Here is a 13,717-nt window from a genome sequence, read left to right on the forward strand (position 1 = left end):
GTCACCCTAGACTGCAGTAAGATCAGGATTGAATCCCTAGCTTCCCCTCTGCAATGAGAACTTCCATTGAAGTCAGTGGGAGATCTGCATGTGGATAGTTTGCAGGATTAGGCCTTCAATTTTCAGACAGATCTTATTCAGTCAGCTGAATAAGACTGAATGTTAAAAGAAAGTGGATTAACTGAACAATGGAAGTTATCTAATTTAGATTGGTCCCCTTGCATTTTAATATTTTTAGTGATCTACACATCACTGTAAATTTAATCTAAAAGAGACGCTTTTATGGTACAAAAAGTTTATTTAGTAACAGTTTTGTAAACATCTGAGGTAAATTGACATTTACATTAAGTTATTCTTACAGAATTGAGTACATAAGGCACTTCTTCAAAGACACCACTTGAAACAGTTTGCTGCTTTTTAATGTTATTAAAAGTCCCTGACTATCCAGAAAATGTTCTTCTTTTGTTGTGAGGTTCTGTAATGTAAAAGACAGATAGCCTTTCAGCAACAAGAAACCTCTGAGTAAGCTTTCTTATGCAACACAATCTTTTAAGTGTGAGAAAACTAGAAATAGGAATATATTCCCCATCTTAAAATATGTCCACATTTGTTCCATATCTTTTTAAGGGCTGAAACCTCAGAAATTAGCTTAGCATATTAAAACAGATGTAGGGCCCAAGCCTGCAAGTTACTTTTCACGAGTATTTTTTTACTTAAGCAAATAATCTCATTGTCTTCTACAGTATTACTTGCGTGAATAAAGATCGCTCACATGAGAGGGTTTTTGCGGGACCATACCCTTGTTTTTATCTGGAAAACAAAACATTTACCTTTTACAACATCCTCCACAATGTAACAGTGTTTTGCCACAAGTATTGTTTTGTGTGGGACTTCAAGCCATACTGTCAATTTCTGACACAGAGAACTGATGTCACTGCTAATTTTTGCCATTAAACATCCTAAACACATACACAAAGTAAATAGATAATAGTAAAACCTACATTTCATTCTGTGATAATTCAGTTCATGATGAAAAGTTTATTTTTTTCCCATAATAGTGTGTTTCCCTGTATACCATATAGCAAGCCCCTGTACTTTAAACCTATGTAGGAAACTGATAGTGTAGATTACCGGTAAGAATTCCCAATATGAAATGAATTATTTTTAACGGTATTGCCTTACATCTGAAGAGTTCTATGTTTATATTAAGACATTTCATTTTAGGATTAACACATTGGCAGGGTCATTGCTTTAATTTGTATTATACCAATGTAAACTTCCAAAACAGTGTATTCAGTCCAAATGTACAATTCTGAAATCAAAAATTTAATGTAAACTTCAGGAAACCAAATTTACAAACAGAGCACACATTTCACAAGGAAAATCAGAGTAAAATAAAACAAATGCATTTAGTTTGGGGAAAGAACAGCCTGTTTAATTCAGCTCTACTAAGGAATTTAATAAAAACAAGGGTCTAGATACTCGACTTGTGTAAACTGCCATAGCTCAATTAAGGTCAATAGAACTATGACAATTTATACCAGCTGAGCAACTCACCCCAGACCTAACTGGAAAAAAGACTGAAATATTATTTTTAAAGGATTGTTTTAATATTTTACTGATCTTATTAGGTATTCAGACAAGAAAATAATATGAAGCATTACAGTATATCAGTGCACTTAATTAGTGATGAGTGCCTTTACTGGATGGCAAACATATTGGGCCAAATTAATCCCTGGGGTAGGGCCATTAACTTAATCTTTGCATACCAGTTGACTTCTACTGTAACACCAGAGGTGGGTTTGGGCCATTTTGTCTTTTCAGTGCCTGTAACATGTTTGCAAGAAGCTATAGACCAATGCTGGGAAAGCTCAGTATTTTAAAGATCACTTTTTGCTTTTTCTTTATGAAAAATCATGAGTTAGATTTTCATACCAAGAATATTCAAATTTTAATTAAGGGTGAGTTACCAGGAAGTTCTATCAGACTGTTTTCACTGAATCAAAATGTAAAGAAAAGAACTGTGTAGTTTATAAATCATCTATGCTTCATTTCTTTGGTATTAACAGATAGCTGCACTAACTGTGCAGGCCCAGCTACAGAAAACAATATAAATATTCTGATGGTCAAAAAACAATGTATTTATGTGCTAATAAATTTTATAAAATGTCTGTATTTTTGCTACACATGCAGTTGTGAAAATATTGTGAAAAATATACTAATGAAATCTAGAGGTGTTTTTTGGGGGAGGGGAAATAAATGTCAAATTCCTTGAATTACTGCAGAAAATAGAACATTATATACCTGGTAACTTGTTCAAAGCGTGACATTTTCTGTTTTTATCTTTTGCATATTTTAGCATTTCCTTTTATCTTTTAAACTTTAAATATCACATGTAATAATCCTTCCCACCACTCATCTATCCACACAGTGAAGATGAGTACTTCCTTCAACTTTAAAACGACATCAGTCGCAATTCTGTAGCCCTTATTCGTGTTCCCATCCTACAATGATCTATACACCTACTTAAAGTTAAATAGATGCGTAAGATTTCCAGGATTGAGGCTTGAGTAAGGGCTGCAGGATCAGGTCCATCTACAGTAACATCTGCTACCATTTTCACTTTTGAGACAAATGAAACAAAGTACGGCAGACAAAATTATCTGGAAACCTTACAAATATTTCCATCCACAGATGCAGTTCCATTTCACAACATTTGTTACTTCTTGGTGTTTACAACAATTTTAGAGAACAATTAATTTAAGGTATAAATTGAATCTGATTTTACTTTTTATTCAAAAACATATTCTTCAGACAAATAAGCTTTTCAAGATTTAAATGTATACCTTTTGGCATAAACTAATCACTTTCCACGTACTGAAAAAACCCTTAACTATCCTATCCCCTCTAGCTTATATCAGTGCTCCTTACTTAAGGAAAACTCTATAACTTCAACAGGAGATTTGCCTAAGTAAGAAGCGCAGGAATCAGATCCAATAGCCTTATGGGGTGTTATCCAAAGCTCCCTGAACTTAATGAAAATCTTTCAATTGACTTCAGTGGGCTTTGGATCAGGCCCAAGAAGCATATTAAAATATTATGCATACCAGACCAAATCTTGAGTTTATTTTATTCTTTACTTAGTAGACTCCCATTGATTTAAATGGCAATTTTCATGAGTGAAGACTGAGTAAAGCTCTCAGTATTTGCCTCACCAATATTTTCAAAGAAATTTGTTTCCCCCTTCTGATCCTGCAGCCTTCAAAGAGACAAAATGTCCACTGAAATCAATTGAAGTTTTGTTTCTGCGAGATCAGTTATCATGACTGAAATTAAGAAACAGTTTATAACACTTTAAATTAAAGTGTGGTTAACCAAGAAGCTTGAGCTTTTACAGTTGTTTTGGTAGAACTTAAAGAAGCCAGTGTTAAAAACACAACCTGTGAGTTGTAGCTTTGCTTTGTTTTATCTATTTTTTTCAAATTATTGTTGATCTGGAGACTATTAGATCAGGTTTCTCCCAGGGAGCACAGTTAGAGTTGCAATTCTCCTTCCCCACGCCTACCCCGTATAACTGAAATAAATGGGTCTTGTGAAAGGACAGCTGTCCAGTCTTTACTATACCTGAAAATGCCACATACCACAAAACTCTTTGAACTCTGGGCACACATGTTAATCTGAAAATGGTAGATTAAATATCAGTTGATTTTAAGCAAGTTATAACAATCTCTCCTCTTAGATTTTTATATATAGTATGGGCTCACTCCATGGGGTTTTTGCCTGAGTAAGGATTGCAGGAGTAGTGACAATATGTATCAGGGGGTCATATTTTGCTCTATGGCCCTGCTCCAGCAAAGCATGTACTCAAAATGCTTTTTTGACCCAAAGCCTTAGTTATATCAATATACAGCTGGAGATACTTACTCTTTACATTAGTGTAAATGAGAGCAGCATTCGGTCCTATGAATTTTGATGCAGTTCTCTAATGAGTTATTAAAATATAGAGATGCGCATTGTTACTTCAGCAATATAATGACCTGACATTCAGAAACTGCTATGTTAATAGATCTAAAAATTTTGAGGGCTAAATTCTATCCTTATGTACATTTAATATAACCCTAGTAACTTTGTGCTAGTTTCAGTGGTGTTGCATGGGTGTAGCTGAGAGCACAATTCTTTTAGCTTGTATGTTTGTCTGTTTTTAATGTCTTAAAACAGCTCATGAGAGGATGTCTTAAACTCGACTACTAAATAGTTGCTATCTGGTTTTACTTTTTAATCAGCATATTAACAAATGCATATTGACTTTATTATATATGCAGTGTCCGCCCCAAGACTATTAGCAGACCAGAGCTGCATCCCACAACCCTTTCTCACACAGGTAGGTCAACTGAAGTCAATGAGACAACTTGTATAAGGGTCTCAAGACAGAACCCAAACCCTGCTCCATGGTTATTCAGAAATAATTTTGAGTCTGTTTAGGAAATATTAAAAGTATAACATTTTAGTCTGTATTGATGGGAAATATTGTTAATTGTTTAATAAAATCAACACATTTAGGAAAACATATATTATCAGTTGCACTTGTAGCCTTTAGCTACATAGGCAAAGTTGAGACCAGTTCCCTAAGTAAGCACTACATGACCAGGCCAACACACTTTGAACATGTAAAGGTTATTTAAGTGAACTTAGCTACACTATTTTAACTATGGCAGTTCAGCTTTACGTTTTCAGTAGTGTTGTAGCATGTTGGTCCCAGAATATTAGAGAGACAAGAGGGGTGAGGTAATATCTTTTATTGGACCAACCAAGGTTGGTGAAAAAGAGCTTACACAGAGCTCTTCTTCAGGTCTGGGACAGGTACTCAGAATGTCACAGCTAAATACAAGTTCAGTTTTATGGCAGCCAGAGGAATAGGGCTGGACTTCAACTAACTGAAATGACCTTTTCAACCACTTGAACAAAGGTTGGGTCTGATTCTGCATTTTGTACACCCAAATCTCTCTCCAACTTTATCAGGGGTTCAAACTTCTGGCTGACTTATGTGAGAGTATTTGTTACAATGGGGATGAAAGATTGAGTCTCTTTTAAGGAAAGCTGACTCCTTAGAAAAATACCCATCACTTTTCTTCACTGTTTTAAGGGAAACGGGCCCAATCCTACATTCCTTGTTGCACCCAAAACTTCATTTGACTTCCAATGGAGTTTTGATTGAATAACGACTTCAAGATGAGAGGGCCCAATCCTGCTCCTGTGGAAGTCAATAGGAATTCTGCCATTGACTTCTGTGGAATCAGAATAGGCCCCGAGGCCCCTAAAATGTTGCCATGATATTTTAGTCACCCTTTTTTGCAGTACAGTATATTCTATGTCTGCTGTTTATTGGTTTGTAAGACATTACAGATTGTTGTAGGACAGGGCTAATCACTTACAGAACACAGCAGGAAACAATATTGCTTTGGACTTTACTTTGGCTTCCCCTTAATTTTTCCTGTGAGATCAAAGATCAAACTAAAATGTATAAGTACACTGTCAAGTAATTTAAAACTACAGATTAAAATTTATTCTAAAACTGCTCAAATACTTTAAAGATATGCACTCAAGTTTTACTTCTATTAAGCATTTTTCCAACTACCTTAAGCTGATAAAAGCATGTATCTAATAGTCTAAAATGCAGTACCCTACTTTAACCTATTGTTTTGTTTATGAGCAACATAAGGGGTCACAGTGTACTGAAACCATACTCTTTTCTTTCTGGATTACAATTATTCTGTGTAATATTTTATGAGGTGTGTGGTTTAGTTTCCTGTCCTCCTCTAAGCAATTTCAGAAGTCATCTCAAAATATAACCAAACATATTCAAAGGAATACATGGGTTTAAAAACATTGTGTGGTCGCAGTTGGCAAACACCGGACAGAATGTCAAACTGGACATTTCCTTATGGGTCAAGAGTAAAAAAATTATTATAATAATACAAAGATGAAGCTCAGAATGATAAAAGCTACTACAGGGGCTATCCAAACTTTGCCCAGCCAACAGGGTCGCACTGGCAATTTGCCATGAGTGCAAAGGCTGCCCTACTTTGCATTAAATCACCGTGATGTTTAATATGGCAGGTTGGTCCACAGAGATGTTAGGTGCCAGCAGGCAATATGCCATCCTCATTTTCAAGGAGATGGTTAAACAGGTCTGCATGGGGTTTCAGAGGAAGGAAAGAAGTTAAGGCCTCTGCTCATGAAGTGCTTATAAGATGAGTGAGAGTGAAGGTGAGGGCTAAGAGTATTAACATTGTTCTTGGAAGAGCTTCCATATGAAGGCACATGGATAGCTGCCACCACTGCCAGTGCCACCACCTGTCATCTGTGCAAGCCCTCCATATGGCTGCCATTGGGATGTCTGTCATTGATGTCAATGACAGGGGGATTGGTCCCTTGGTCCACAGGCTGCACTTTGGCCACCCCTGACCTACTAGAAAATGTAGATATTTATCCCCACTACAACTCACAGAGTGCAAGAACAGCAAGCTTCAAAGTTTGGAACCCCGGCCTCCCTCACCCCCTGAGCTGGGGCATGGCCTCATCCCCATGCAGCTCCCCATCACACTTTGCTTTCATTATTTGCTTCTCCCAGTGCTAGGGACCATGCTACACAGCTAAGTCATCTGACCTGGCTCTACTGCTGCTTGACTTACTAGCCCTGCTTAAGCGCCGTGTGTCTATGAGCAGAGGCGGCTCATGCATTTCTACTGTAGTGCAGGCAGCTGACACTGGCCACTCCTTTGTGGCCTCCTCTTCACCTTCTACATCCCACTTGCTGCTGCTTCCTCTGCTCAGGCTGGTGCTGCTGCTGCTATTGATTGCTGCTACAGGTGGCAAAAGAGGTGGTGATGGCAGTGGTTGCTCATTGGCCAACTCTTGCTTTGGAGATTGTTGTCTGATGCTGCTGGGGGGAGAGGAGGCAGCTGAGCTGGAGGCTGGTGGCTTCCTCTGCTGCTCGACTGCCAGATTGGTCCAGTTCTGCTCGGCAGCTAAGGCCTGGCTGCTGCCATTGAAGTAGGGAGTGATGGCTTGCATAGGTGTTGGGATGGGGGATAGAGTTGAGATTGGGGTGGAGGTTGGAATGGGAGTGGCAGTATTGTGTCGCTCCTCAGAGAATGAAGGAGCCCTGGGGTAGCCAGCCAGGGAAGTTGTGGTGGCTGGTTGTGCCCTAGCAGTGGCTTCAGCATAGTAAGGCGGCACAGTCCATGAAGAGAGCAGTGGAGTGATGGCACGGGAATCCGGCAGAGCAGGCGGGACAGTAGGGAACACTGCCGGAGATGGCAGAGGCAGAGTAACAGGTTTGGAGTCCCTTGCAATGGTAGCTGGTTCAATGGGGATTGGATCAGAGTGGTATTGGTTGGTCACGCCTTGCTTGAGCTTCTTCCATCCAAGGTGGTACATCTCAAGCATGTTGAGCAGCAGTGAGACACATGCCACCACCAGCATGAAGATGATGAAAATGGTCTTCTCAGTGGGCCGTGAAATGAAGCAGTCCACAATGTTCGGGCAAGGCCAGCGGCTGCAACGGTAGAGTGGCTTCAGCTCAAAGCCATACAGGAAATACTGGCCCACAATGAAGCCTATCTCAAACAGAGTTTTGAAAATGATATTGAAGACATAGGTGCGGAGCAAGGCACCACTGATGCGTATTTTACCCCACTCATCACGGATTGGTGGCTTCTCCTTCTTTGGGGGTGGCTCCTTATTGGTGCTGCTGCTGTTGCTACCCCCTCGGCCACCTGCTGCTGCTGCTCCCCCCTGGTGGTTGCTGTCCCTGCTGCTTCCCTTCTTCTTTAGCTCTTCCTCTTTCTTCTTCTCCTCCATGCGCACAATGTGCAGCACATGGCCCAGGTAGATGAGGGTTGGCGTAGAGACAAAGATGATCTGCAGCACCCAGAAGCGGATGTGGGAAATGGGGAAGGCTTTGTCATAGCAGACATTTTCGCAACCAGGTTGCTGTGTGTTGCATGTAAAGTCCGATTGTTCATCTCCCCAGACTTCCTCAGCAGCAGCCCCCAGCACCAGGATCCTGAAGATAAACAGTACCGTCAGCCAAACTTTGCCAATAACCGTGGAGTGCTCTTGTGCATTCTCTAATAGTCTCCCCAGAAAGCTCCAGTCACCCATTGTTTCAGATCTCTAACCTACAATAAGAACATTATAGCAGTGTTATTAAAAGAAAATAGAGAAGTAGATAATTATATAAAGCCCCAAATAAATACTTGACTATTATGTTGTATGTCATATGACATGTATTAAAATATCTATATGTATTGGGGTGTATATTTTCTATTACAGAATATTGCATGTATATGTGTGTGTGTTTAGAATTGCATAGACCTGTGTAAAATGTGACCATCAGTGTCAGTGAAACATAGGCACCGACTCTGTGGGTGCTCCAGGGCTTGAGCCCCCATGGAAAAAAATTAGTGGGTGCTTAGCACCCACCGGCAGCCAGCTCCCTGCCCCAGAGCCTCCTGTCCACCAGCAGCCCTGCTGATCAACTCTCTCCACCTCTCCCAGCACCTCCTGCCTGCTGCAGATCAGCTGTTCCGTGGCATGCAGGAAGCGCTGGTGGGGGAGGGAGGCAGAGGAGCAGGGGGATGCACTTGGGGGAGGAACTGGGTGGAAAGAGGTGGGGCAGGAAGATGTAGGGCAGGGCTGGGGGTGAGTACCCCCAGGGCCTGGAGGAAGCTGGTCCCTGTGCAGTGAATAGAGAATTCTGATTTGCTAGTGTCTTACACCTAATTTGTACTGTGTGTCAACCGCAGGGTGGTAGGGGGCAGACTCAGACCTGTAATCTCTAATAGAAGGATTTAAATATCGAAGTACTAGCCTGCTTATTTTTTGTTACTTCCCCCATCTCAGATATGCTGATCAGGCATCTAATTATTCTTGCCTATTTTTAGAAAATCTTAACTGAATATTAATATTGTTGTTAGTGAGATGAAACTGCCAAGTTACACAAAGTTTGGCTGACATTATTAGATTAATAATAATAATAATAATAATAATTAATATAGTCCTGGTCATGGTCCAGAATTTCATTGTGTTAGGTGCTATATAAACACTGAACAAAAAAATTGTCCCTGCCCCGAAGAGCTTACAGCCTAATTCTGTAATTATGAATGTGCATGTTTACATTGAAAATAAGCATGTTCTCTTGAAAATCAAGTAATAGTTCAGTTTATTTTTGATCAGAAAGGAACACTGGATAAAAGAAACTTCAAATATGTGGAATGCAATATTAGAAACCATGAGATGAATAGTATAAATGAATGATACTTTCCCCAGTATCCTGTCAGTTGGTTCCCATTGGGAATTGGTGCTTCAATACGGTTATTTTGCCAAACATCATGTTGGAACCCAGGCTTTTGCTATATAAAGTTATCATTTAGCAGAGAAATTTCTCATGGCCTTATTCTTAGTGAGAAAAACTGTTAGTTTAATCTTTCAAAAGTGTCTAGTGATTTTGAGAGTCTCTGTTTTTGGGTGCCCACTTTAGACACTTTAAAGGGACTGATTTTCAGAGGGCAGGTACTGAACACTTTCTCAAAATCAGACCCCTTGTCTCAAGTTGGGCACCAAAAAAGGAAGCACCCAAAATCATTACTCACTTTTGAAAATAGAAGCCATTATTTTTGTTTTGCTTCTGCATGAAGGTAGTGAAGCTCACTAGCCTAGTAAACTCTGATATTTCAGGCCATGTTTTGTGTTTTACGTGTCAACACCCCTTTGAAAAAGTTTAAAGGGCAGTCAATAAGGCTAACTTCAGAAACACCTGTGTCATATTGCTTCTCTCTTCCCCCTACTCACCAGCTGGGATCCCAGTAAAGTAATTTGTACATATAAGACCCTCAGCATATTATCAGATTAGCTTGGGTATCTAGCCCTTGGTTTGGTTTTTAAATTCTCAAGATGCTGATATTAAAATGGCTAAATTAAAGTTTTAGTGTGATGGAATCAGATCATCTACAAAGAAAATACTCTTAAATCTTCACTCCTTAGCACAAAGAAGAAACTACATACATACTATATGTGTGCGCTGGTCACTTCTCAATTAGCAAAGTGGTTACCACAGTCAAATGCTATTCTATTTACTGACTTTACAACGTTCAGGTTACGACGAATGGCACTTATGATGCCTCTACACTGACATCCTGAGTCAACTTGCGACTATAGGTTTCAAGTTTACAATGCTCGGTCCTGCAATAGAGTAGATTGCAGTTCCAAGTTACGACGTTCCGACTTCTGATGCAATTGTAAGAAACCAGTTGTGTTGTAAATCCGAGGACTGCCTGTATTTAGTTTACAGGGATTTGTAGCTGTATTGTCCAATATTTTGCAAAGCCCTGTTTTTTCAAAATATGTGTAACAGTCTTCATGACAAACTGTAACATGTCTAACAGCTTCTGTACACAATTATCTAGACATTAACATCTTGCTTCATTGCAGGAACTGATTTTCTTGAATGCATTGTAACCATATGTAAAATGCACCACTTGATTTTCTGTAAGGAATGCAGTAGTGCACGTGAATACTTGTTAGTTAAATTACATTCTATTTCTGATTCTATTCAGACCATTGTTTTTTTCAGAAATGAAAATATCTCATTCCCCTTTCCTCCCCTCAAAAACCAGGTTTATGAATAGTACTATATTATATATTCTACTATGTCTTTCAGATATTGAGTTAAAATACAGTATATTCAATTTTAGCTATGCAATTCCAATTACGATGCTATCTATTTTAATACAAATAATTAAGTGCTTGGTTTTTCAGGATATTATTTTTTCATACACATTAGTAACAATGTGCAGTTATTATTTTATAGTTTAAGAAAACCTTAGAGTGCTAACAAGTTTTTCACTAACCCTTTTAGCTTATCAAGTTCCTTTTCTAATGCAGCATTATTAGTAATAGTGACACTATGCACTATGTGATTAAACTAAACTGACTTTTTTAAAGATACAGATTTTTTAAAAAAATATTTTCTTTCAAGGCAGAACTAAGGGTATTTGAGTATCTTAACTGTACATTTCTGTACTTTAACATGTTTACATTTCTTCTAAATTTAATCTTAGCTTTGAATTTCCTGGGTTTATAATACTTGTTTTGAGGATATTTTTAATTAAGGGGAGTGTTAATTTTTGGGAAGATAATTAACCTTGTAAATTTTTGTGCTAAATTAATGTACTCTCAATAATAGCTCCATTTTCATATGTTTTGTCTGAGGTTTTTTAATTATTAAAATGGTTATACATGAACAGTAAAATTAGTTTGCTATTTCAAATGATTTGAAAATATGTACTATTAACCTTAAATCAGGTTACCTCCTTCTTCCTGTATTTCACATTCCTTTGCGCGCGCACACAAAATTTCCCTTCCCTGCTCTCTCTGTTGAGTAAACCTAGTGAAATAGGTAGTTTTGGAAGATTAGTATTTAGGATGATGGGTCATTTTATCCCTATGTTTCTCCATCAGCAGAGGCTGTCTCATTAAATCTTCTCCTTTACAGAAACTCACTCAGAATTACCCTGGTTCAAAATGGTTTCCATCACCCAGTGTTCTCAATGAGTCTGAGTCTACAGGCCATCTTTAGTAAAGATGGCCACTGCCTCCCATTGATCCCAGTAAAAGTGACACCAAGCTATCCTAATGAAAGTTGATGGCCCCTATGCTGTCAGGAAGCAGAAACGAGAACTGTGAGGACCTGGTGAATGAGAGTGATTGATCATCTTTGCTAAGGGCCACCCGTGGTCTCAATCCTGTCCAGAACAATAGGAGATGGTGGCCATTTTGAAAATAGGCTTTTTTTAGTGAGTTTCTCTGAAGGAGAATTATATTATTCAGTCTCTGGTGAAAAAGAAACTTTCATCTACACAGAGTACAGGGGGAAATTACCAGTAATCCTAAACAATTTATTTTCTATACTTTCCTATTGTATCAGTGTTATTAAACATTTGTTTTAAGATAGACAATGGCTGGACTGAGATTATTGGGGACAAAAAATGGTCTGACAGAATGCTAAATTTCTTAAAGGACACCTTTAAAAATTAATTCTAACTCATAAACTAATTAATGGATTTCCATGTATGTTATCAGAAAATGTATTCAGTACTTAAAGAAAAAGCGCTGTAAGTGTGGGGAGGATACAGAATAATCTTTAAACATAACAAAGCAGTTGAATACCTGCTTTAAGTATAAAACTCAATTCAGTCTTAACTATGCAGCTGTAATCTGTGCCTCCATAATGTATATATTACAGAAATAAAAATGTGTTTGTTAGAAGCCTGACACACTGGCATCTCCAGTTGACTTGGGGTCACTCATCACCCCTGCAAATCAGACCCTAAATCTCCCATCAGTGTCCTAGCTTTGTCTGTGTAGCTTTGTCAGCGATAGCAATGGTGGTGGAGACACTCATCTTTGCTATTGGTTATCTCGACCTGCTCTGAGCAGAGTAAGATAACATGCTCGTAAAATACTGGTGAAACAATAACTGCAAAGGTCTCAACAGTAATTCCTTTGGGCCATATCATGCCATTGAAAAATATGGAGTTCTGCTTAAAAATCAATGAGGAATTTGATTTAAAAATCAGTGGGATGGTAATATATATTTAGTCTAATGGAAGCAATTGCATGAATAAAGAGAGAAGGACTTGGCCATAACAGTTTAAAAATATTCATAAAATTCCATCCTTACACTGTCCAAACATCATGGCTGTCTGAGAAACAAGTTTTGGTACTACAAAATGGTATGAGATCAAGTGTATGTGTGTGTGGGTAGCTGGGTGGGTGGGTGCATGTATGTAAAATGAGAGAGAAAGAGAAATTTTTTCATATATATAGGAGGCCCTACTTCATTTGTGAGATTGCAGATCCTGCAATGTTAGGCTTCCACGGCAATTTTGATTTTAATTAGCTTATTTTGCACAGTCCATGATTTTGTGTACATTTAGAGTATGCAATTAGTACTGCACTAACATTCAGTGCATGTAAAATGTAAAAGGCTAAAGTTACTGAACTCGATTTCTAAAGCAGTTGTTTTAAGACCTTTAGTCTTCTGAATTTTATATTGTACCAGTCACTTTTTTTTTTAATGAATGTAATATAGTTGCAGCAATAGATCTGGTTCTCAGTAAAATTAGCAGGCATAACATAATACTTGAGTGCTTATATTGTTCCAGCAAAATTTTCTTAAACAATTGGTATTCTCTGGCTTTTCCAAATTACTGCTATTAATAAAGGTCCATTATTATTTTTCTGAAATTTTTCCATGTCTTGTGTGCAACTCAGCTGCAATTATTTGAAGATCATCCTGTGATTCAAGTAGGGCCTTATAATTATGACTGATCTCTTATCGCGTTTATTATTTAGGAGAGAAAAGATAACTCATTGACAGTTATCACTTCTAGCCATACTTTTTGAAGATGTCATGACAGCACATCACATAAATTGTGCATGAAGGAGCATGACTAATGATTTTATGTATAATTGTGTGTATATATAAATTGTAGAATCTCAAAATTTTATCCCCATGTTGTATCACCAGAACCATTTAGTTAATTAAATATATTAGTCGAGGGTTATATTGCTACATCCATAATTGAGCAAAATTCCTCATCACTTTCAATGGAAACATCTTTAAAATTGATACGGGTCTTCAAAATTAGAA

General features: G+C 38.1%; 1 protein-coding gene across 1 annotated transcript; it reads right to left on the reverse strand.

Moving 5' to 3' along the window:
- Positions 1–355: 355 nt before the first annotated feature.
- Positions 356–8,174, reverse strand: GJA3 (gap junction protein alpha 3). The gene is made up of 3 exons (XM_039534417.1): positions 6,693–8,174; positions 773–810; positions 356–475 (listed from the first exon to the last, which is right to left on the reverse strand). Exons 1-3 carry the CDS (start codon positions 8,164–8,166, stop codon positions 356–358), a joined length of 1,632 nt encoding a protein of 543 aa, XP_039390351.1. The 5' UTR covers positions 8,167–8,174.
- Between the last annotated feature and the right edge of the window lie 5,543 nt (positions 8,175–13,717).

This window comes from Mauremys reevesii, linkage group 1 (genome assembly GCF_016161935.1).
Source record: "Mauremys reevesii isolate NIE-2019 linkage group 1, ASM1616193v1, whole genome shotgun sequence".
NCBI lineage: Eukaryota > Metazoa > Chordata > Testudines > Geoemydidae > Mauremys > Mauremys reevesii.

Bases quoted from the DNA above. Each gene is read 5' to 3' on its own strand.
- GJA3 (XM_039534417.1), bottom strand. From the start codon at position 8,166: ATGGGTGACTGGAGCTTTCTGGGGAGACTATTAGAGAATGCACAAGAG. The intron at 811-6,692 runs GTAAGTCAAGCA...TTTGTTTTCCAG, and splicing joins ACGGCGCTTAAGCAGGGCTA to ATAAAAACAAGGGTATGGTC. The intron at 476-772 runs GTGAGCGATCTT...TTTACATTACAG, and splicing joins TCCCGCAAAAACCCTCTCAT to AACCTCACAACAAAAGAAGA.